The sequence below is a fragment of the Oncorhynchus clarkii genome, chromosome 6 (genome assembly GCF_045791955.1).
Source record: "Oncorhynchus clarkii lewisi isolate Uvic-CL-2024 chromosome 6, UVic_Ocla_1.0, whole genome shotgun sequence".
Taxonomy (NCBI): Eukaryota; Metazoa; Chordata; class Actinopteri; order Salmoniformes; family Salmonidae; genus Oncorhynchus; species Oncorhynchus clarkii.
Genome location: NC_092152.1, coordinates 64,308,123 through 64,333,259, shown reverse-complemented (window position 1 = coordinate 64,333,259; position 25,137 = coordinate 64,308,123). Strand labels below are relative to the sequence as shown.

At 44.2% G+C, this 25,137-nt stretch overlaps 2 protein-coding genes across 5 annotated transcripts; both read right to left on the bottom strand.

The window, feature by feature from the left end:
* Positions 1–31: 31 nt before the first annotated feature.
* On the bottom strand, positions 32–17,916 carry LOC139411431 (adenosine monophosphate deaminase 3a). Of its 4 annotated transcripts, XM_071157780.1 has the most exons (16): positions 15,205–15,375; positions 14,571–14,632; positions 13,028–13,250; positions 12,740–12,926; positions 10,213–10,378; positions 9,426–9,645; positions 9,215–9,344; positions 8,924–9,118; positions 4,559–4,690; positions 4,177–4,340; positions 3,904–4,030; positions 3,652–3,815; positions 2,699–2,819; positions 2,000–2,173; positions 1,790–1,900; positions 32–1,404 (listed from the first exon to the last, which is right to left on the bottom strand). In XM_071157780.1, exons 3-16 carry the CDS (start codon positions 13,246–13,248, stop codon positions 1,225–1,227), a joined length of 2,292 nt encoding a protein of 763 aa, XP_071013881.1. In that variant the 5' UTR covers positions 13,249–13,250; positions 14,571–14,632; positions 15,205–15,375; the 3' UTR covers positions 32–1,224. The 4 variants fall into 4 exon arrangements, with proteins under 4 accessions (XP_071013881.1, XP_071013878.1, XP_071013880.1 ...); XM_071157777.1 differs by lacking the exons at positions 14,571–14,632; positions 15,205–15,375 and adding an exon at positions 17,808–17,916; XM_071157779.1 differs by lacking the exons at positions 14,571–14,632; positions 15,205–15,375 and adding an exon at positions 16,169–16,329.
* A 4,019-nt stretch (positions 17,917–21,935) lies between these two features.
* Positions 21,936–24,564, bottom strand: LOC139412177 (adrenomedullin a). Its single transcript, XM_071158994.1, has 4 exons — positions 24,405–24,564; positions 23,728–23,843; positions 23,466–23,591; positions 21,936–23,241 (listed from the first exon to the last, which is right to left on the bottom strand). Exons 2-4 carry the CDS (start codon positions 23,829–23,831, stop codon positions 22,938–22,940), a joined length of 534 nt encoding a protein of 177 aa, XP_071015095.1. The 5' UTR covers positions 23,832–23,843; positions 24,405–24,564; the 3' UTR covers positions 21,936–22,937.
* Between the last annotated feature and the right edge of the window lie 573 nt (positions 24,565–25,137).

Here is a 25,137-nt window from a genome sequence, read left to right as displayed (position 1 = left end):
TTGCTGCATGACAAAAAAAAGGGGAATAATCCACTTTTAAATATCTTTATTGATAACAAAAGTAACATAATTAAGAACAGGCTATTTCACAGCATTCTGTCAGCCATTAACGAGCAAGAGGTGAGAGAGCAGTATAACATCTTTGTCCATCTTTGGACACTTGTATCTCAGTGCAACTAGAGGAGAAGATATGCCTTCACATTTTTCTCTCTTGTCCAAACTCTCAACATTCAATTGGCTCATAGTTGCTTTCCAAAGTTATACATACAGTACATTCAAATTAAATATTGCATACTCTGACCAATAGAAACGCCCGTTTTCATTCAAATTGAAATAAAACACTCACACAAATATTTCAAGCAAATATCATACAGTGCATACAAGTACAATGTTTTGTACCTACAGTGCCCACAACTGACTTCAGTGTCCTCCTTGCAACCTACTGCATGACATCCTGTAAAAAACGAGCTCACATGGAAAGGGACAGTGGAAATGTACCATTCATCACAGCTAAAGCAGTGTTCCAGCTCCAGAGATAAACACTGTCAGGTTCCGCCAACAGCTGGGACCGCCCATCACGAAGGCATGATACAGTGAGTGTCGGACATCAAAATAGATGTGGCCAGTGTTTTTTCTCCCAAATATTTTGTTCCATTACTGAACTGTGAGTAAGTGCTCTGCAGAGTGAGCCAGCCTTAGTGCAGATGATGTTGCTGTACTGTAGAAGGAAACCCTTGTACTGTGGACATACATAATTTAGACACTAAGATGTAGTTGGCTCCTACTGCTACCTCTCCAAACTATTTTTATACTGTTAAAGACATGCTCCGGAACTTTGGCGACTAATAAGTATTTATTAAGCCTCCCACTTTGGATGTGTCAATGTGTAGTTCATACATGCATGATATATTAGCAGAATTACTGTCTTACCTCAATTATCCATGAAATGCCTAGTTTGAAAGCAACTGCTTTTCTGGAAACTGTGCTTGGCCTACATATTCCTCCATGTGGGCCAGCCACTTAGGCATATATCTGCACATAGTACACAATTTTCAGGGACCACTTTGCCACTTGAGCACTACTAGCACACATGCAGCCAGAGAAACAAGAGACACACTTATTCATTCAAACTATTGGGTTTTTTCTCCCGTGAATGCAAGAGATATCGTTGTGAGGGTTGAGAGCTTACATGCACAGATTGAGCTAAATCCCATGTTATTGTGGTCACTCGGGTTGTGTGCCAATGGCCGCTTCAGTTTTCACTGCATCCACTAGGAAGCTGAGCTCATTGCACAGGGTCTCGTGGCGGTAGGCCATGCGGATCTGAGCCACATTGGTCCGCCGAATGTCGTTCCCCTCAGGTCCATCCTTCAAGTAATTGGCCCCAATAAAGTGCTTCTTCTCCTGCACAAAATGAGTCATACAGTATTACCAGAGATTGTATATCATGTAAGCTCCTTAGGTATAATCACTCCATTAGATGGGGGACAGGGGAAGGATATTTTAATGTTATTTTGCATTCATGCTATGATACACACTTATAAAAAAGGTGTTATCTAGAAGGTAAAAGTTCTTTGGCTGTCCCCATAGGAGAACCCTTTGAAGTACCCTTTTCGGTTCCTGGTAGAATACTTTTGGGTTTCATGTAGAATCCTTTCCACAGAGGGTTTCTACCTAGAACCAAAAAGGGTTCTACCTGGAACAAAGAGGGTTCTCCTACTGGGACAGCAAATAACCCTTTTGGAACCCTTTTTTCTAAGAGGGTAGATATCAATGCCCAGGGCTCTACCTGGTGAGACAGGCCACTCTGCAGCACACTGTTCCTGGCAATCTCACACACATCACAGGTGCTGAGCTTCCACAGCTGGGCCGCAATGGCATACTCCTCCATCAGTGCCTCCTACAGACAGGACACACTGTCATCAAGTACTGTCCTACAAAACAGCTATGGAACACTCAGCTGGAGCTGATTTGAGCTACTATTTCTCCAACAGTTTACCTTGGTATAGTGGAACTGCATAGGATCATCTGTTGATAGAGACACACACAGCCCCTTGTGTAGGAACTCCCTGAGAGGGTTTTTGGAATATTCCAGGAACAAGCTGTTATTGCTCAGAGGAGACATGGCAATGGGCACCTGGGCCAAGTAGTACAGGTACTGTAGGACGGGGCTCTGTGGCAGAGAGAGACAGACACTCAGTACATACACACAGACTCACACATACCTCGCTGTCACCTGCTCAGTAGACACGGTGGATGCTAAAATGTTGGAAGTTGATAACTAGCTCCTGTCCCTGGCTCGGTTATATTCAGTGGTTGTATTTGCATGGAGCAGGCCTGGTAGACAGGGCCTTTGTCTGTGTGCTGGTTAGGCCCACAGATAGACAGGAAAATGAAGCAAACAGTGAGGCCTAAAGGGCTGAACACTGTTACTGCATTACAATGACTAGCATTTATACAGCGTGCTTTCATGTGAGAATATTTCAGATAGCTTTGCATTTATTTAGGGTAATCTCATGACATCCACTATTCATATGAGTAGCACCTACTGTATCACATGGGAGATCAGCATGAGAGTGCTCCACTCAAACATGCTGGGGAGTTGAGCAATTACAGCATATTTGATGGCAAATAAGTGTGTGTAGGCTAGAGTGTGTTGAGGACAGATGATGCAGGAATCAGTATGGTAGTAGAGGACCTTCTTGAGGTTGAGGCCGTGGGAGATGTTGTCAGCAGTGAGGAAAGCAGAGACCAGGTGGGTGATGGATCCAGCCTCCCCGCAGTGTGGACGGAACTGGAAGGTACTTAAGCCTCGCTCTCTGGAAGAGACCCAGGGAAATATTCAGTGGTCGTATTCACACACACACACACACACACACACACACACACACACACACACACACACGTATTATCCAGGCCTACAGTAGCATCTTCAGTGACTTTGGAGGAGATCCTTGACCATATGTGTATCAAGTGTCAGTGTGCAGCAGTTAGGACAGAGTCAGGCGCAGGACACAAAACTGAGTAAAAACATACTTTCCTCGAAAATAAAACAATAATTTCCACTCTGGGAAAAACCACACCAGCTCACAGACATCTTGACCACTTAACAAAGAACAAACCAGCACAAAACCATGTGGGAGCCAGAGGGTTAAATAGGGAATAAATTATAACGCAATGGAAACCAGGTGTGTACAATCAAGACAAACCAAATGGAAAAGGAAACATAGATCGGAGGAGGCAAGAAAGCCGGTGACGTCGCCGCCCGAACAAGGAGAGGCACCAACTTCGGCGGAAGTCGTGACAATGTGCCAGTAATTCAAGTCTGTCAGAGACTGTAATTCTATTCCTTTGTATTATCATAGGGAATTTATTTATAGATGTGTTGGTGCATTACACTGTGCAGCAATGTAGCATGCCTGCAATCAGACACCTGTTCTGCTCCCCTTGGTTGCCCTCAGGACATTCTGAAGTGCCTTACTGGAAATTCAATGAATAATAGCAACTGAACAATGGGTGTAACACCTACGTATTCCTGTCAGCAGCATCAGTAGAAGGACAGTTGGAACTCTTGATTTCTCTTGAAAGAGATATAATGGTTTGGGTCCGTTACCAGAGGCCTGAGAGGGGCAGACAGCAACAGGTACTTACTTCCTCAGATTGTTGAGCACCATGATGTTGGCGTACATGTGGAAGAGGTAGTAGCTGTAGGGAGGGTTTTCATCTGCTGTCCACTGCTCAGGTTTGGGGCTCTTGTAGGAGAACATGTGGTCACTGTGCTTGGACTCATCATCCACGCTGTCAAAGCCTGTCACCTGTACAGGAAGAATATGGGGTTGAATGGTGAATGGTTGACACTATCAGGATAGTTTTTGCAGGAAAATCTAAATGAATTATACTCACATATTTGAGAAATACATGTAGCTCTTTATGCTTCTGTGGATTGACTGTAGCCTCAAACAGAGGAAGGAATATGTTCTCCAACATTTTGGCAAAGTTCGTGATCAACTTCTTTGACTTGAAAATATCACTGAAAGAAGTGAAACATTTTTAACCATGACAAACATCTCACAAAAAGAGGACTACCTTCCATAGTAGCCATGTTACATTCTTCCGCCATTTGAAAGTGAAATGTAACTCTTTGCCTTCAGCTGTCACTCAGGCAGCAGCCCTTACTAGATCCTGGGGACTTGGATGATCCACTGCATGTTGGTAGAGTGCACTTTGTGCTGGATGAACCACTTGGAGAGGCTGTCCCACTCGTCTGCAGAGCGTCCGTAGATGGACAGACGAGGCTCAGCATGCTGGTACTTACTCTCCTCTAGGTCATGGGACACTTCCTGTCAAGGGCAAGACGTGGTAGAAAGATCAAATAAATGAGAAGTTCTCTCATCTCCAAACACCATTCTTCGGGGTCTCTGTCACCTCCCAGCCATCAGAGTAGCACATGTGCAAATGTGTTGCTGCACATGTTGTTGCATAATAATGATAGCTTATGCAACATAACATGTGTTATCAATTTGAGAATCAGAATGTTTTCTGTATGAATGAACTATACCTTGATAATGCGTGCAAAGTACTCTCCATCTATGAGGTTGTCTGTTTTCAGGTAGATTTCTCGGAGTTCACTGGCCCCCACTGGGTTGTACTTGGAGTTGAACTTATCGAATCTGTGAAAGGTTTGTCTGCCCTGTGGGGTGAGACACACACAGTGATCTAATATTAGCTTATGATTGGTGCTAACAGATCTCCAAAACGAACACGTGTCTCTAGCTATAGTGTCACGACTTCCCTTCCGCCGAAGTCGGTCGCTCTCCGGCTTTCTAGCCACCGCCGATCCACTTTTCATTTTCCATTTGTTCTTTGTCTTATCACACCTGGCTTCACTCAACCAATTACTTGTTTATTATTTAACCCTCTGTTCCCCACTTTGTGTTCGTGAGTGATTGTTTATTGTATTCGGTCCATGTTTGTGGGCCATTATTGTTGCCTTGTATATTTGGAATTTTTGAGTAAAGTACTTTAATTACTCATATCTGCTGTCCTGCGCCTGACTCCCTACACCAGCTACACATAGGACCGCTACATATAGATATAACTGAACAGCTATGGTTACACAATAAATGTGTTTTATGGCATAACAGCTGTTCCTGTACAGTATGGATGATATACTCTTACAAAAAAACATGTCAAATAAGCATTCTGTTTTCAGATGTTGAACTTAAATCCACATGTTAACACCACCGTTGAACATGTGAGGAGAGAAACATGTTTTCACATAACATGCTGAGGTGAAAATTGGGGTGGCAGGTATCCTAGTGGTTAGAGCGTTGGGCCAGTATCCGAAAGGTTGCTGGATTGAATCCCCGAGCTGACAAGATAGAAATCTGTCGTTCTGCCCCTGAACAAGGCCCTTAACCCACTGTTCCCCGGTAGGCCGTCATTGTAAATAAGAATTTGTTCTTAACTGATATGCCAAGTTGAATAAAATAAAAAACTTTAAAATAAACTCAACAATCTACATAGAATACCCCATAATGGCAAAGCAAAATTATTATTATTTTTTTTTACTTTTTGCCAATTTCTTAATAATGAAAATAAAATAAATACCTTATTTACATAAGTTTTCAGACCTTTCGCTATGAGACTCGAAGTTGAGCTCAGGTGCATCCTGTTTCTGTTGATTATCCTTGAGATGTTTCTGCAACTTGATTGGAGTCCACCTGTGGGAAATTCAATTAATTGGACAGGATTTGGACCGGCACACACCTGTCTATTTAAGGTCCCACAGTTGACAGTGCTTGTCAGAGCAAAAACCAAGTCATGAGGTCGAAGGAATTGGCCATAGAGCTCAGAGACAGGATTGTGTCGAAGCACAGATCTATAGAAGGGTACCAAAACATTTCTACAGCATTGAAGGTCCCAAAGAACACAGTGGCCTCCGTCATTCTTAAATGGAAGAAGTTAGGAACCACTAAGAGTCTTCCTAGAGCTGGCCGCCCAGCCAAACTGAGCTGAGGACATAAGAACCCGATAGATAAGAACCCGATGGTCACTCTGACAGAGCTCCAGAGTTCCTCTGTGGAGATGGGAGAACCTTCCAGAAGGACAACCATCTCTGCAGCACTCCACCAATCAGACATTTATGGTAGAGTGGCCAGACGGAAACCACTCCTCAGTAAAAAGCACGACAGCCCGCTTGGAGTTTGCCAAAAGGCACTTCGACTCTCAGACCATGAGAAACAAAATTCTCTGGTCTGATGAAACCAAGATTGAACTCTTTGGCCTGAATGCCAAGCGTCACGTCTGGAAGAAACCAGGCACTGCTCATCACCTGGCCAATACCTTCCCCATGGTGATGCATGGTGGAGGCAGCATCATGCTGTGGGGATGGTTTTCAGCGGCAGGGACTAGGAGACTAGTCAGGATCGAGGGAAAGGTGAACGGAGCAAAGTAATGAGGGATCCTTGATGAAAACCTGCTTCAGAGCGCTCAGGAACTCCGACTGACGCGAAAGTTTACCTTCCAACAGGACAGCGACCCTAAGCACATAGCCAAGACAACGCAGGAGTGGCTCCGGGACAAGTCTCTGAATGTCCTTGAGTGGCCCAACCAGAGCCCAGACTTGAACCCGATCGAACATCACTGGAGAGACTTGTCCCTAAGCAACACCTGCGTTGTCTTGGCTGTGTGCTTAGGGTCGCTGTCCTCCCCATCCAACCTGACAGAGCTTGAGAGGATCTGCAGAGAAGAATGGTAGAAACTCCCCAAATACAGGTGTGCCAAGCTTGTAGTGTCATACCTAGGAAGACTCGATGCTTTAACCGCTGCCAAAGGTGCTTCAAGTACTAAGTAAAGGGTCTGAATACTTATATAAATGTGATATTTCACATTTACATAAGTAAATGTTTTTGCTTTGTCATTATGGGGTAGATTGTAGATTGATGAGGGGGGAAAAACAATTAAATATATTTTAGAATAAAGCTTTAACGTAACAAAATGTGAAAAAGGTCAAGGGGTCTGAATACTTTCTGAAGGCACTGTATGTGAACAATTCATGATAAAAATTACGAATAATTCAAATGTGCAGTTTCACATGTAAGAAAACTTCACATGTGGAGTTGCAAGTTCACATGTGGGGTTGAAATAATGTTATTCTGTTAACATGTTGCAGTAGCAATGTTTCCACCCCTGGAATTAGGGTGACTGCATCTAAAAATCCTAAATGCTCTACAAATTATGCGGGACATTCGCAGAACAATGGACAACATTATTTCTCTTTTCGGGCATGTTAATGGATCACGTTCAAATGGCGATATACACTGAGTGTACAAAACATTAAAAACACCTTCCTAATATTGAGTTGCAACCCCCTTTTGCCCTCAGAACAGCCTCAATTAATCAGGGCATGAACTCTACAAGGTGTCGTAAGTGTTCCACAGGGATGCTGGCCAGTGTTGACTCCAATGCTTCCCACAGTTGGCTGGATGTCCTTTGGGTGGTTGACCAGTCTTGATACACACGGGAAACTGAAAAACCCAGCAGCAATGCAGTTCTTGACACAAACCAGTGAGCCTGGCACCTACGACCATAGCCCGTTCAAAGTCACTTAAATCTTTTGTCTTGCTCTTTCACCTCCTGAATGGCACACATACACAATCAATGTCTCAATTGTCTCAAGGCTTAAAAACTATTCTTTAACCCGTCTCCTTTCCTTCATCTACACTGATTGAAGTGGATTTAACAAGTGACATCAATAAGGGATAATGGCTTTAACCTGGATTCATCTGGTCAGTCTGTCATGGAAAGGTGTTTTTAATGTTTTGTACACTCCGTGTCGTTCTGCTGTATGAAAGTCACTGCCTGTTATTAAAGGGGCAATCCTTAGTGACTACATCCATTTTTGGATTTATGAATTAATCATATTTACCAATTTATTCTTGAAGAATATAAAATATGTTGCCTCAGTGCTGAGTGCTGAAGTGCGTAGCGCTTAAAAATGTTCTGTCCTCGGTTGCAACACTCTGGAGTTGGTCTGTCCTTGGTTGCAACTACCGAGTTCCAAACTGCCTCCGGAAACAACGTCAGCACAATAACTGTTCGTTGGGAGCTTCATAAAATGGGTTCACCATGCACAAAGATCACCATGTGTAATGTCAAGCGTCGGCTGGAGTGGTGTAAAGCTCGCTGCCATTGGACTCTGGAGCCGTGGAAACGAGTTCTCTGGAGTGATGAATCACGCTTCACCATCTGGCAGTCCGACAGACAAATCTGGGTTTGGCGGATGCCAGGAGAATGCTACCTGCCCCAATGCATAGTGCCAACTGTAAAGTTTGGTGGAGGGGGAATAATGGTCTGGGCCTGTTTTTCATGTTTCGGGCTAGGCCACTTAGTTCCAGTGAAGGGAAAGCTTAATGGTACAGCATACAATGACATTGTAGAAGATTCAGTGTTCCAACATCTCGTGGAAAGCCTTCCCAGAAGAGTGGAGGCTGTTATAGCTGCAAAGGGAGGACCAACTCCATATTAATGCACATGATTTTGGAATGAGATATTTGACGAGCAAGTGTTCACATACATTTGGTCATGTAGTGTATCATGGATGTACAGTCCTTGCATCCATAGCGTAGGGTAAGGATTTGAGAGTGGTTGCATTTCTCCAGCCCCAAACCTTGGCTTTTTACTGAAACTGTGGTGGGGAGACCCCTTTGTTCATGTTTCAATTAAGGATTGCCGCTTTAAACACCTAATAGAGTACTAGAGTTATATATTTTCACACGAGGGACAAATACATGGAAAATTAACATGTGAAACTTCACACGTGTCTGAAAAACACCTTTTTTTTCACATTTTTTCATTTGTTTTTCTTTGTAAGGGTATGCATGATGGCAGGAGAAATAGATAGAGAGAGGGAGGGTCTTACAGCGTGTACATCCAGGGAGTCCACAGTGAGGTCATAGGGGTCCATGTTGAGGTGTTCAAACACCTCTCTGAGGGTCAGCTTCCGCCCACCCTTCTCCAGCACCACACGGTCTGCCTCCGTCTTGTAGGTGGTCTGGATGAAGTTAAGAAGGTGCTTCTGGGACATGCAGGCGGCTGCGTGGATGTGTGTGTCCACCTGGGGAAAGTGACATCACAGTCGGAAAGTGGACAAATCAGATTGAGTCTAAATGGTGGACAAATTTAGCTTTCACCTTCAAGTGTTGGAACTTGCCTTTCTGACATTGTAGAAGTCTCTATGTGGAACACCCTTCAGTTCCTTTAGCTCAGCCATCTCATTGAGCATTTCATGCAGGTAGAACTTTGAGCCCAGGAAGTTCAGGCGTCTGTGACAATAGGTCTTCCTGTAAAGCACATTAGTTATACAGAGACACAAATTAAGCTCCATTACACAGTGGTGAGTTCAGGAAGTGGTGGTCACTCACGTGGGTCCATCAACGATCATGGCCAGCACATGGCTGAGGTCTATGGCGAAGGTCTCCAGGTCAGGGTAGGGTAGGCTGCGGGGCCTGTTCTGACTTAGAGCCTCTGCGTTCTCATACACATACACTATGCCATCTTTCGTCTGCAGCTCATAGCTCAGGTTGTCTGGGATATTCTCAATGCTGTAAGGGTCCTCCCCCTCCCTAGGGCAAGGGCAGACATCTGTGGGGAGACCAGTATGACTGACATAGACTAATACAATGGACTCCACTTGTACAGGACGTTAAGAACACATTATGTACATATAGTTAATTTATGGGCACTGTTTGAGTGTACACTGAGTGTACAAAACATTATCAACACCATGACATAGACTGGCCAGGGAAATTCAGGGTGAAAGCTATGTTCAGTTATTGATGTCACTTGTTAAATCCGCTTGAGACAATTGAGACATGGACTGTGTATGTGTGTCATTCAGAGGGTGAATGGGCAAGACAAAATATTTAACTGTCTTTGAACGGGGTATGGTCGTAGGTGCCAGGTGCACCGGTTTGTGTCAAGAACTGCAACGCTGCTTGGTTTTTCACACTCAACAGTTTCCCGTGTGTATCAAGAATGGTCACAACTGTGGGAAGCACTGGAGTCAACATTGGCCAGCATCCCTGTGGAACGCTTTCAACACCTTATAGAGTCCATGCCCCAACGAATTGAGGCTGTTCTGAGAGCAAAAGGTGGGTGCAACTCAATAGTAGCAAGGTGTTATGAATGTTTTGTACACTCAGTCTATACCTGGTAGAACCCCGTCCTCTTCCTTCCACGTCTGGTTCTCAGCGCTGCGGAGGAACTGAGCGACGGTCTGGGGAAAGCGATGGTAGGCCAGTCTGGAGTACTTCTCCCTAATGAACAGGGCTTTCATCAGGGTTTTTGCTGCCTGTTCATAGTCCTCTACTGTGATCTGGGGAGAGGAGAGAGCTGTCATTACTAGTCTTCCCACATGGCTTTAAATTTCATCTCTGCCACACAAATGTATTCCTAACCACCTGGGGATTTAAAGTCATACCAAAGTACCACTTTTATTATTTAAATTGTTTATCAAACTTGTATTTTGACAGGGAGTCATGCTGAGTGCACTTCTGAAAACAGGCCTTTCTAATTGACCTGGCCGGGGTATCCTGGAATGACATTGACCTCATCCCGTCAGTGGAGGATGCCTGGTTATTCATGCTCCATTCAAAAAAATGTAGAACTAGGAATAGATATAGCCTTTGGTTCACTCCAGACCTGTCTGCCCTTGACCAGCACAAAAACATCCTGTGGAGTTCTGCATTAGCATCGAATAGCCCCCGTGATATGCAACTTTTTAGGGAAGTTAGGAACCAATATACACCGGAAGTTAGGAAAGCTAAGGCTAGCTTTTTCAAACAGAAATTTGCATCCTGTAGTACAAACTCAAAAAAGTTCTGGGACACTGTAAAGTCCATGGAGAATAAGAGCACCTCCTCCAAGCTGCCCACTGCACTGAGGCTAGGAAACAGTGTCACTACCGATAAATCCACAATAATTGAGAATTTCAATAAGCATTTTTCTACGGCTAGCCATGCTTTCCACCTGGCTACCCCTACCCCGGTCAACAGCCCTGCGCTCCCCACAGCAACTCGCCCAAACCTCCGCCACTTCTCCTTCACCCAAATCCAGACAGCTGATGTTCTGAAAGAGCTGCAAAATCTGGACCCCTACAAATCAGCCGGGCTAGACAATCTGGACCATCTCTTTCTAAAATTATCTGCCAAAATTATTGCAACCCCTTTCGTATCGTCTGAGATTCCCATAGATTTGAAAGCTGCCGCGGTCATCCCCCTCTTCAAAGGGGGTGACACTCTAGACTCAAACTGCTATATCTATTCTACCCTGCCTACTTGGTCTTTGAAAGCCAAGTTAACAAACAGAATACCGACCATTTCGAATCTCCGCTATGCAATCTGGTTTCAGAGATGGTCATGGGTGCATGTCGTTTAGGACTCAAGGACTCCAACGACATCATAACCAATGGCATACAACTCTCCTTCTGTGGCCTCCAACTGCTCTTAAATGCAAGTAAAACTAAATGCATGCTCTTCAACCGATCGCTGCCTGCACCTGCCCGCCCGTCCAGCATCACGGTTCTGACTTAGAATATGTGGACAACTACAAATACCTAGGTGTATGGTTAGACTGTAAACTCTCCTTCCAGACTGACATTAAACATCTCCAATCCAAAATTAAATCTAGAATCGGCTTCCAATTTCGCAACAAAGCATCCTTCACTCATGCTGCCAAACATACCCTCGTATAACTGACCATCCTACCAATCCTCGACTTCTGCGATGTCATTTGCATTTATTGGATGCAGTCTATCATAATGCCATCTGTTTTGTCACCAAAGCCCCATATACTACCCACCACTGCGACCTGTATGATCTCGTTGGCTGGCCCTGGCTTCATACTCGTCGCCAAACCCACTGGCTCCAGGTCATCTACAAGTCTCTGCTTGGTAAAGCCCCGCCTTATCTCAGCTCACTGGTCACCATAGCAGCACCCACCCGTAGCACGCGCTCCAGCAGGCATATCTCACTGGTCACCCCCAAAGCCAATTCTTCCTTTGGCCACCTCTCCTTCCAGTTCAAAAATCTCTGTTTATGTGGTGTTTTCTAGTCTAGGTGTTTATGGAAGTCTATGGTTGCCTAGATTGGTTCTCAATTAGAGGCAGGTGTTTATCGTTGTCTCTGATTGGGAACCATATTTAGGCAACCATGTTCTTTGGGTATTTTGTGGGTGATTGTCTTCTGTCTTTGTGTCATTGCACCAGATAGGACTGTTTCGGTTTTCACATTTATTGTTTTGTATTTTGTAGTGTTCTCGTTGATCGTCTATATTAAAGATGTTAAAACAATAACCACGCTGCAGTTTGGTCCTCCTCTCCTTCCCAGGAAGAAAACCGTTACAATTATTGATTGTATGTTTGTTTATTCCATGTGTAACTCTGTGTTGTTGTATGTGTCGAACTGCTTTGCTTTATCTTGGCCAGGTCGCAGTTGCAAATGAGAACTTGTTTTCAACTAGTCTACCTGGTGAAATAAAAATAAAATAAAGAGTCCAAGTTCTCTTTTACAGATGTACCAAAAACATCAATATACACTATACACATCAATATTCACATCAATACACGAAAAGCTAAACACAATCATTACTGTCCCATTTCATTGCAACTCTTCCAGTATGCAGTGAAATACTGTATGAGTTGAGTATGAACTGTATGCCACCTGCTTGGAGCACTTACACCAGCGCAGTAGTCTCCACTGATGGTGACCCTCTGGTACTCGGGGCAGTTCTCTGGAAGTGAGGAGCAGGTGGAGGAGGGTGAGAGGAATGGGGTCACCACAGAACGGGCCCACTCTGCAGTCACAGGGATCTGCAGGCCCTGCAAGGATGCAGACTGCGAACGGATCATCTTGAAACTCTTCTTCCTGGAAACCAAACATTCTTATAAATACTTAACACTCCAGTACTGAATTGATCAGCTAGTTTAGATTCCATGAGGTCCTGTGTTGTTGAGAGCCAGACTCACCTCTTGGCGCTCTCTTCTGAGTGCTGCTCTGCCAGCTCTTTGAGCAGCTCCCTCTCCTTGGCCTGGTGCAGGCCGATGGGACAGTCCTCAGGGACGGTGAACATGGACAGGGCATCCTTAGTGTCCTCCTCCTTCAGCGCTGACGCGTACACCTTCTCAGCCAGCAGACGTGTCTCCTCATCCACCTCGCTCAGCGTGATCTTAGGGAATTGTCTCGGCATGTCTGTTAAAACACCAGGTGTAGCAGCTTAGTAGAAACACTGTACAGATACAGTATGTACATACTGTATACACTTTGGAGTTTTGGAGGGGTTAGATTGGATTTTTGGAGGGGTTAGATTGGAGTTTTGGAGGGGTTAGATTGGAGTTTTGGAGAGGTTAGATTGGAGTTTTGGAGGGGTTATTGTAGGAGGTGGAGCTGCCACCTAATCTCTCCCCGGAAATAGCGGCCATTTCCGACGTTTCTATCCACTCAGAACTCAAATCTGCATTGTCATCACGACACCTCACTGTCATGACATCCCTCTGCTATATAAGCATTGCTTTGCATATTCACCTAGTATTAAATGGGAACTATTAGCACAATGTGTTAGCTAATATTAGATCTATTAGCATATATTCATTTATTTGCTTAGCAGTTACCTCGAGGCAAGGCAAAACAACCGCCATGACAGATTGACAAATTGTGGCGTACTGCAATCTCCTTTTGAAATGACTCTGGTAAGCGGATCCTTGAGCACTTGTGACCGACATAAATACTGACAACTGATCACGTTACATCCAACATGCTAACTGTACTTGCCTCCGAGACAATATGCTATTTTCACTTATGACCTTTAGGGTCAATGCCAGGCCCCATACTATCCTCTCTGAGGACAACATAGAGACAGGGTAGAGAATGACATCAGGTTAGTGTTTATCTTATTCATAGACTGCCTGCTGAGTGAATTGTACTGTCAGAGGTCATCTTATTACCCCTGGGATTTAATGAAGTTTTCATTCCCAGCTGTTCCATCTTTCTTTTCATTTTTCTGAAGACCAGAGTATCTGCAGTGGTACACTCAGGCTGCAACGATGTTGTTTATACTGTTACATGAACATGTTTGTTGGTCATGTATCGACTTATACAGTATGACTGCCATTTTGATTTGTCTCCAGACACATACCAGCTCTATTCCTTTCAGGTTTATGGTCCTAATCATAATAAACTGTGTAACCGTGACAGTAGTGTTTGTACTGTAGACTTTATAGCCCAGTGTCTGATTGTCGGTCACTGGTCCAATTACCACACTGCTGTCCCATTCAGGGACGTGTCTGCACCGACAGATCAAGTGACCAAACCGCAAGGGGTTTTTGATACCCCAAATGACATAAAACCCTTTCCACCCAGGCAGCACTGTGGCCATACAGACCTGGTGCCCCTGAGAGAAAAGCTCTGGTGTTATCAGTGACAGAGTAATGTCAAAGCTCCATTCTGCCAAGCCTTTCCAAGAGGGCTGCCATTCCTGCCAAAATGCTGTGCCACAAACACCCCACTGCTCACCCTAAGCCACTTCCAAGAACAGCTTTGTGGATCAAACTAGCGCCTGTCCACTGCCCACTGCACTGCAGACAGACAGAGAGAGAGAGAGCAGCACATTACAGCAAAGACCACAGGTGAACTCTGAAAGCTGAGAGAGTTTCGGTGAAGCAGCAGCATTGATTAATAGATGGGTTCTCATAAATAATTTAGCACCGCTTCTTCCTCTCAATGAATTGGAGTGCTGCCTAACTCGCACACACACACACACACACACACACACACACACACACACACACACACACACACACACACACACACACACACACACACACACACACACACACACACACACACACACACACACACACACACACACACACACACACACACACACACACACACACACACACTGTCTGTCTCTCTCTCGCTCTCTCTGTCTCTCTGCTTATACTGCTGCATCAGTTATACATCATTTTCTCAGTCAGAGACACCCACAAGCCATCAGTATTCCTCCCAGAGTAATAGCCATCTCATTTCTATCACACATTATGAACTTTAACACACTCTCTCAAACAGCAACACAATAGTTTCCAAGGCTCTAGCTGCTAGAACAGTATGTAGTGTACCTTAACTCGTTATCATCTGCGTGCCTTACCTTCCGGTCTGTTCACAGCCATCTCTCTGTGCTGTACAGTCACCACTGGGAGTCCTGATGATGGAGATCTCAGCTAGGATCACAGTGTCTCTGTACAGGCTCTCTGCGGTAGAGACTGGCTAACAGGCTAGTCGCCTGACTCTGACAGGCTGGCTGCGATGTGGGTCGGTCCCACTCTGAGCCTGCCGTGGTTCACGACTGCGGTTCTGTTTTCTTTGAGTGTCCTTCTCTATCTATTTTAAGAAGCCAATGGCATCATGTCGACAGAGCCACTAATCCTTGGGATATGTCACAACTGGCTGTCAACAAAGAGAGAGCCCAGAGGCGAGCCACCGGCGCTCCCCTCAGCTGGCTGGGCTCACACACAATCACACACAAACACTCCTCATACACTCCTCTCCACCTTTGGGACAGTGATAAATCACAAGCTGGTAGCCGCAGCCTTCCTCCTTAAGGAGCCAGATAGCAAGCTATGCAGCCGTTGCAAGTATTGTAAACATTACCCAGGCAGCCCTGATTGAGAGGACTGCCGCTGCGCAGCCATGCATCACTGCTTTGCCTCAGAGCCTCGACAGACCCACCCACACACTTAATCTCAGCCCTGACTGACCTTGGTTTAGGTGCATAGTGTTAGAATGAATAATTCTGCTGTTGTTCTCTGGCATCATGTCAGTCAGCTGATGGGTAATCATCCTCAGTAAAGGATCAGACTACCTCACACTCTAACATCGCCCAATTAGAATAAGTGATGACAAAACAGTGACCCACAAACCCATGTTTATCCATGCACACACTGTCCTTCATGTTCGTGCTCAAAACTGCCAATTTGAAACCATATAGGACCCTCTACCCTGATCTGTGTGATTTCAGTCCAGGCTGATCCTATCTGACACTGGCTTCAGCAGAGACACTCACATAGCTTGTAGTATGCTGTAAATACATGACATAGGACTTCATTCCCTACCTGGTATTGGTGTTGTTCAGCGTTCCCAGTAGAGGTCCAGAAAGAGAGATGTAGGGCAGATTAAACTCAGTGTTGTCGTTAAGGTCCTGTTGTTTCCCCCAATGGACAACTGCTGCAGCTCTGATTACCCCCACATGACTACAACTCACATCCCAGTTGCCTGTCCAACCCCCACGGCTCAGACACACACACACACACACACACACACACACACACACACACACACACACACACACACACACACACACACACACACACACACACTCCAACATGCAGGTCACAATGTTAACAATCCGTGTTTATTTTTACCTGGCCTGTTGAAGTTGAAGGTCTAATGCCTCACAGCAGAATTATTTACAGTATCTTTGGACAGCAACAATGTCATTCAGCTTGCTCTATATTTCATTCAGAGCTTCATTACATGGAGAAATAATGTTGTTCTGCATTGGAGCTGACTTCCTATTATTGATCTGCACATCTGGTTTTGGAAGCATTAGATCATGTGACCGAGGGGATTTCTGCTGCAGCTCCATAGAGAGCATTACAGGAGATTAAATGTAGGCACAGACACAGTCTGATCTCAATGGTTCCCCTCTGCACTGATGTACTTATGATAGTGGGATGTGGGGACTGAGAGACAGAGAGAATGAGAGAGAACTGAGCCATGATCATGTTGAGCTATGTTGTTCTAAGCCTCTGTACGTTCCAGGAAGCCCCTTTGAGTTTGCAAGTGGCATTTTGATACCATGATGTTAGCACATTGGAGCAAAAAGGAATTTTGAGCATCTCCTGAATGGGTTGTTTCCTAACGGTCTGGTCATTGTATTCCTGCTATCTTCCTGTCTGTGTTGGATCATTTACCGTAGTGCTCCCTGTCTCTGGGCAGCCATTAGTCGTTCTCTTGCCTCAAACACAGCTGTCACACACTGTTTTTGTCACGTTCTGACCTTTATTTCCTTTGTTTTGTCGTTATTTAGTATGGTCAGGGCGTGAGTTGGGGTGGGCAGTCTATGTTTGTTTTTCTATGATTTTTGGGATTTCTATGTTTCGGCCTAGTATGGTTCTCAATCAGAGGCAGATGTCATTAGTTGTCTCTGATTGAGAATCATACTTAGGTAGCCTGGGTTTCACTGTTTGTTTGTGGGTGATTGTCTGTTAGTTGCTTGTGTCAGCACAGTTCTTATGATAGCTTCACGGCTTTCGTCATCTATTAAATGATGCATTCACACCACGCTGCGCTTTGGTCCGCTTCTTACAACGATCGTGACAGTTTTTATCATGTCCTCTCTGGGCTCTCTCAGACACCAGCCTGTTGTCACTGGTGGGGGTCCAGTCCTGAATTACTGTACCTTCTGTCAAAGACACCTCTATAAGAGAATGTCAACTACATCTCTGTCAGTCTGTGTATGAGAAAGACACGTATCACCCTGGCTAAAGATATTTTAAGAGAGTACAGTACAGTACATCAACATTTATGAGCACTGGTTGGAGTGGTGTTGTTTTATTTATAGGGCTGATGTCTACATGTCTGAGGGTCTACATGTATGAGTGAGAGAGCATGTGAGAGATTGAGTGAATGAATAAGCCTGAGAGAGGGGGAGAAAGGGAGAGAGGGGGAGGAGGGGGAGAGCAAGCTTACTGTTTCCCAAGCAGGGGCTTGACTGCTGCTTTAGCAGAGGGGTGTCTCCTCTCCTCATCTTCCTCACAGTGTTTGGGGCTGGGAGAGAAAAACAAAACAGTGCAGTCATGCACGAGCGCAACGCAGCTTTACCCAGAGTGTTCCTCGGACACAATTGGATGGGCCCTTAATGCATTTACATTAGTCTCATAGCGTTGACAGATTGATGCTCATAAACATACAAGTCATTTATCACTTTGATATGATCTCAGACAGAGAAACTGGAGAAGACAGCAATTTGCTGAATATGTAAGAATATGTAAGAAACACAATGCACATTCAATATGTAGCATCAACATATCACCAACATATGTCAATGATCTATCATTTGAGTCTTCGTGAGATACAATAACATCTTTAGACCATAGCTGTTCACTCACCTCCTCTGTCTCCGTGCCTCCGTACCTTCTGCAGTCAGGCAGACTATTTGAACTCTGGAAGTTCCCTGAGAGAAAACCCTCAGTCATTATCTGCTCCTGTGGTGGTAAGGAGATAACTCACTTATCACCCTCCAGTGCACAAGACACCATCCTTAACTCTTTCACTGCTGCTGCATAGAAAATGACATAAAGTAAAGTGTTCATTCTTACTACTTACCCAGAATGCAAATGAGTATCAGTTGGTCATAACTCACATAGGTTACACTACCATTGTTGTCCTCTCACCGTCCCTCTCTGCATATTCTACTGCTGCCCCTCATTTTGGCAACTCCCTCTTCAGTCTGAGACAAACTGAAAAAGAGGTGCTGACGTTTTGCAAAGAGCATATTGTTAAACATCAGTCCTTTGTGAAGAGTCCTCTTTCAGCTGTAGACACAGAGGGCCCTCATGTGGAGGATTTGTTATTGCAGGATATTAGGGTGAGATTAGCCTGGTCCCAGATCTGGTATCATGTCAACTCCAACTACGCCTAGGAGGCGATCCAGCTTTACCGCTGTGCCCTTTTCCGCCACAGGCCTTGTGGTGTTGATTTAGCCTGGCACTGTGCTAGATTACAACACTAATCCTCCCCTGCTCCACTTATCAGGGCACTTTTAGAGTTGACTGGGGAAGACTCACTCACAGAGCCATCGGTCTGCTGCTCCTGAATGACAGACAGCAGGACAGAATGATATGGGCTTGTACTGTATGAATCTGCCCTGGGCTCCTCTAGTTGTCGTCCTGGGGTAGAGAAAAGCATGTCACAGTTGGCCAGATGCTTTACTTCTTCCATAACTAGAATGGAAAACTGCATCATGTTTCCATGTGAAGCTTGGGAAAGGAGATGGAGTCCCACCGATATGACTGTGGAAGTGATCTGGCTGCGTCCATAAACAGCATAGGTATGTGATCTTATCAAAGCCTTGTTGTATGCTGGTGTTTGGCTTCCCTGACAGCTTCAGACTGTGTTTATATCACACGTGCCATGCTGTGCTAACCAATTGATTACATTAATTTGGAGGATTCAATTATGCATTGATATCTAGTGATATTTATTGGTTGACATACAGTATCTCCAATGGCATTGTGAAAGAATGGCCCTCTTGTGACTTTGTGATAACTGTCTAAGAGGAACACAAGAATCACACCTCTTACAAATCCATGGGTTCTTATCAAGCATCTAGGAGGGCCTGGGAGAGTTATTATTTTGACTGATTGGAAACCTGCACTAGTCAGTTTGTAGACGCTATCACACCATTGGATGATTCCTTGTGTCCCTATGGCAAGGCACATCTATCCATTTAATTGTCTTCTCAGATTTTTAACAGAACAATGACAGGACCCGTGTTGAGTTTTCCTATGTGAGCAGTCGTTCAACTGACTGTAGAGCAGCGTATGGCAAGCGTCAGATACTGTACCCACCACCAGGTGGCAGAGTTGCCAAGAAAGAAGAGCGTAGTACCGTAGCGTCATATCCATATGTCTATTGATAGAGCGGAACCTAAGGCCAGGTACTGTTGAAATAAATCCAAAGTGTGAGCTAATATGAACATGTGTGGGCAAGCGTATTGTCATGTATATTCTATATTCTACAGTACAGTATGAGACGTGTGATATTCCTTTCTAATGTACATTACAGTTATATGATGAATGACAGCCCTAAGGCATCAGTACCGTGCCGTCTTACTGTGTGATGGGTAACTTCTTGGCTTTATGGACAACTGTCTGGACTTGATGGTCTTACATACGCTGAAGTTCTACCTGGCTAGCCACTTAGTTTCTACTTTAAAAAAAAGAGAATCCTGGAAACTTGACATAGCTTGCAGATTTTGGGGTCGGGGTAGTTTTTAGGTAGTTTGTTGTCTCACTTGGCCAGAAGTCTTGTGTTTGTTCTGTCTGCATAGTTCCAGGAAAAGCCTTGAACTTTTGGCTAGCAGGGCCTTCTTGGTGACCCATGGTGGAATTTGTTAAAATGTGATTGATTAGTATTTGACAACTCTCACATTTTCCTTGATCAGTCTTGACCTGTATACATAATGCTTTATGTAAGGCCTGCTGCACCGTCTGTCCTGTGACATCTGTAGTCAGATCACCCTGTTCAAAAGCAAAGAGATTCTCACCTCTTCAACTCAAATTATTACTGTCAGAGGCTTTGAAGATGGAGAGGTCCATTGCATGTTTTAGCCTCTTGGCATATTTCCGCTGTTTTTCGGTTCTCACATTTAAGAATTACATTCCTTACATGAAGGAAAGTAATGAACTTGAGATGCATGGCCCCCAGGCTTATAGGATTGCCACGCCTCTAACTGTCCAGGTGTCCCCCGGAGGAAGGAGGATTGATGATGAGGTGTCCAAACACTGGTTAGGGAGACATTTACCTGAGTATACTCATCATTTAGCTCATATGTCACCTTATAGACTGCTACTGTCCTCAGTGTTGCCTGTCTGGATTTCAGCACTGCTGTGGTCCAACTGTAACAGGCCCAGGATGTTTCACTACTCTTTAGGGATTTCAAAAACCATTTCTGGAGAATGAATAGGTGGCATATGTATTTTCCATTAGTACCATTTAAAATTGTGCTTTTGTGTAAGTGGCGAAAGCAATTACCTTGTCAAGCTGGTGCCATTTTAAGTCACTAGATGGCATTAGAACCAAAACAATGTAATTAAACATGTCTCTGGCAAGCTGTCTTGTAGTGCATGCCTTCTTATACAATCAGATAATAATTGCATTGCAATTCCATTGGCACCTATCCCTGACTTTTACAATGACCCAAGACAGTCCATAACCTCTCTCTGGCCCCGTGGAGTTACTAATGACCATGTTTTGAAAAAGACAGGAAGGAAATACAATGGCCTCTTCTTGAACCATACATTCATCCAAATTGTATCTGGCATACCAATCAAATAGAGTTCTGGTGTACACTTCACTTGTGCGGCAACATATTCGATAGATTTGGTCAGCAAGCAAACCAACCTAGGTAGGGTTTACCACAGACAGTTGTTGGAAACACTTAAATGTTATTCAAAGTTTCATTTAGAATTTGCCTGTGGAAGAGTAAAGTTTAATGAAATCAAATTGAATGTTGTTATTGGCATTAATAACTGTTCCTGACCTAATGGGCATATTTAAATAACAGACATAATCTTTTACAGGCTTTGATATTTCAAACATCCATGGAGTGACTGCAACCTTCCTGTGGCTGATTAATAGCAATGACTGTCTGTCTGTCTGTCTGTCTGCACTGCTCATGAACGCGCTTCGTGATGGCTGTTTTTTCAATGCTCTCTGCGTGCCTCGCAGGAATGTTACACAGACCCCCCTCCATCCCCCTCATAGCGCTGCATCCTGATGTCCAGACCGTCTACCATTGTGTGCAGATGGAGCTGGGTCTCTCATCCTCCCGTAATGGCTGAAGGGCCACGCTGCAGTGTGGAGCGAGCCAGCAAATATGCACTGTACTATGCAGGAATGCGCCTGGCACTCCTGTCTGCCCTCCAGGGGGGCCACAGGGAAAGTGGAAGGGGAATTGATTTAATGAGACCCTAAAATCACTTAACCCAGACCAGGTGCTACATGTCTCACTGGAGCTGGGCAGACAATAGAATGCCACTTTCAATTTACAACAGTAATTTCCTGTGGAAAAGAGAATGTCTGGACAGAGTCAACTTGTATATGCAAAATGTTTATTGTATGACAATGTTAATTGCTTCGACACAAATAAAATAGACCACATTTACAAATATATTATACCATAGCTATAAAACCATTTATCCTATGAGCACAGTTCGAAACATATAACATCCATGATGCAAACAATAGTGGAAACAACAAATAGTTACAATGCCCTTATATTTTCTTCCTGTACAAAAATAGTTATCTCTCCATAAGTAGTTGAATCTAACCTATATAATATTTAAATAATGATATCTGAAATATCTTATATACAAACTGGCAAATAAAAATATACATACATAGATTGCACATGTGTTTTATACAAAACATATTCAAGTATAGTTCCATCCATTGTGGACTGGCACAGATATTTCATACAATCTCTAATGCATTTCCCTCATACAGTGACCAAAAACTTCAGCTTCATAGCTCTTTATTATACGTCCATCTCCTTATGTCTTATCTCCCTGTTTGGCATGGACCAGATGTCTTTGGATATATTTTAGGTCCACGTAGATGTCTGACTGAGAAGGCTGGGACTGAAAAGTGCAGATGAGTATAGAGGGTTTGGTGAAATTGGCTCCTGTAAATCCACAGGGTAAAACTCAAAGTTCAGGATCTGCATAACAGGTTTATGGAGTCCCAGTATTTACGCGGTGGACTCTTCTCTGAGTCTGTACCTCTGTATTGACCTTGCTCCTCTCCCACAGCTGGGCAGAGATAGCACCATCCTCAGCATCTCTCCTTCTCTCTCTTCACGGTGCCATCCAGTGCCTGTAGACCAGCTGTCGTTTTGGCGCTCTGCATCGCCAATGCCTCTGCTAAGTCCAGCTTCCAGAGGCGCTGCAGCTATCGCTCAGTACTCACGTCTGGAAAAAATGCACTGGAGAACATTTGGAAAAAGTCTGAGGCATTTGGAGAATTTTAGAACAGGGCAGAGACACTAAGCCTCGGCTGCTGCTCTCCTCCCCTGTTCCTCCCCCGTACAAGTCCAGCTCATGTCCGTCTGAGCAGCTCCTCCAGCTTGTGAACGTGTGAGTCTGTGTTGCCCCACACAGGCCTCAGCCTGCCTCCCTCCAGCCTCAGTGTGGCCCTGCGCTCAGGGAGGGAACGACGCCTCCGGCCGTAGCCATGTGGGCTGATCTTGTCGATGGGTGCACTACCAATCTTTAGCTTGTTGTTGAGCTGGTGGATGCGGTGGGCCAGGTCGTGCACAGTGCAGGTGCCCAGAGAGCAGCCCGGTCTCCAGGCCTGGTTCACTGAATTTTTGGACCTCTTGGTTCGGACACTGATGTCAGTGCTGGAAGAGAGAGGAGGGAGAGGACCATTAATTAATGCCTTGCATTCCTGAGCGGACACAACTTGGCTCAGAGATCCCCTCCGCAGCTTGCTTACTTTAATGACCCTTGTTTGACAATGGTGATTAGTCTCTTAATTCGATTTGAAATCTTGATTTCACAAGGATAACGAAATAGCACCATGCACATTGAGTTATTTAAAGGTTTGTATGGTATAGGCTTTTACCTGGAATGAGGAATCAGGGTGTCCCTGACGTCTTCTGGGCTGACAAACTGTACAGACTCTGCTATCCTCTCTGCAGAAAAACTGTTTAGATCTCGTCTCAATCTGCTCTGCATCCATATGCTTAACCTGGGAAAGAAGAAATCCAACTCATTAAAAACTGTTCAAAGAAGTCCACAAAAATACACAACAGTAAGTGTTGATATCATGGTCACTATGCATTGTAGCAGACTTATCTTGACAAATAGCTCATCAATTAGCTCACCTCTTTTTGAGCTCTGGGCTAATTTCAAGTTGGAATCCAGCCACACTCTGTGCAATGGTGGCCAGCAGACAGCCATAGAGGAAAGACTGCAGGATCAGCTTCATTTTGACTGGTACCTGTGGGGAAAGTGGGAAAAAAACTTGTTAGTTATTTACTTATTAACGATAACTTACTTAGTTACCTCCTATCATTACATGTGAGCCCCCCCCCACAAACCTCTTGCTGTTGCTTACAGAAGAGTCCAAAAGCCAAGTTATTTGCACTTATCATTCATTTATTTTAAATGTCACACTAAGGTCACATTTTGTTCTCTCAAGTAAACTTACAGCCAAGTTGCAGGCCCTGGCCAGTGAAAAGCAGGACACAGTCTATAGATGACAGAGTTTCCTCAACTAGAGTAAGCTTTAACCTCCCCTGAGCAAAGTCAATCCCATTCAATCAATTATATCCATAACCCAAAAAAACAGGTAAACCTAAGGTTGGATAGAAAGAGATAAGCCTTATTTGGTATTTTTGCCTGACGTCCACCACCCCCCACAGTCATGCACAAGAAGACCGGCACTCCTTATATAATAAGATTGATAACCTGTCCTTGTCTAACGCACTTGAGCTCCTGATAAAGCCATCTGTAGCAAACAGAGCAACAGTCAATATCTGGTTCAATTGAAAGTACATACCTGAAATCCTTCAATAATTCACTTGGGTGATAAAGTAGTTATAGTAGAGTCAATGTGGAGAGAGTATTCCAAAGGCTTCTTGAAGTTGCTGTTGGTGCTGAAAGGCAGCTGTGACACTGTGCTAATAGTCTCTACACACCAGACGATGAGCCTTTATAGTGGAGGTGGGAGGGGCTCACTGACTGACACACACAGACTCATCCCAGTCCCACTACTCCACCCCACACAGACCAAGACTGCTGAAAGCCTGCTTTATCAGTGGGATAATGCAACAGCATAGCAAACCCAGGAGAATAAAAAAGTTTAAATCAGCCAGAAGTAATTCAATAAATATTTGGGTCACATGAGAGTGATTTACTGTCATACTTGTTAAGGAATGTTGTTGTTGTTTCCTGCTTTTCATTGACAGAATCTTTATTTGTGATTTGAAATTCACATTTTTACAACTTTCTTTTTATCAAATGCATTTATAAAGATTACATTAAAAAAAGTATGTCTTCGCAAACACATTATGAAATAATGATTCACACTCCCAACAGAGAAAATGGTGAGTGCTCATTCCTTTGGTATTTGGGGAGGAGGCAGAGAACATTCTAAACCAAATTATTATGTCCACTGACATAATGAAACATTTTAGACATAACTGAGCTTTGAGGTCAAGGGGTTATAAACTTTTGTCCACCTGCATTCCGGCACATTTTTTGTCATATATAATTTCTTCAATGTTGACACA

Coding starts and splice junctions, on each gene's coding strand:
- LOC139411431 (XM_071157777.1), bottom strand. CDS start 17,916: ATGACTGCACTGTTTTGTTTTTCTCTCCCAGCCCCAAACACTGTGAGG. Junction 4,691..8,923: donor ACTCCCTGGATGTACACGCT/GTAAGACCCTCC, acceptor CTCACCCCACAG/GGCAGACAAACCTTTCACAG. Junction 2,174..2,698: donor ACGGCCTCAACCTCAAGAAG/GTCCTCTACTAC, acceptor TCTCTGCCACAG/AGCCCCGTCCTACAGTACCT.
- LOC139412177 (XM_071158994.1), bottom strand. CDS start 23,831: ATGAAGCTGATCCTGCAGTCTTTCCTCTATGGCTGTCTGCTGGCCACC. Junction 23,592..23,727: donor AGCCCAGAGCTCAAAAAGAG/GTGAGCTAATTG, acceptor CTTCTTTCCCAG/GTTAAGCATATGGATGCAGA. Junction 23,242..23,465: donor ACCCTGATTCCTCATTCCAG/GTAAAAGCCTAT, acceptor TCTCTCTTCCAG/CACTGACATCAGTGTCCGAA.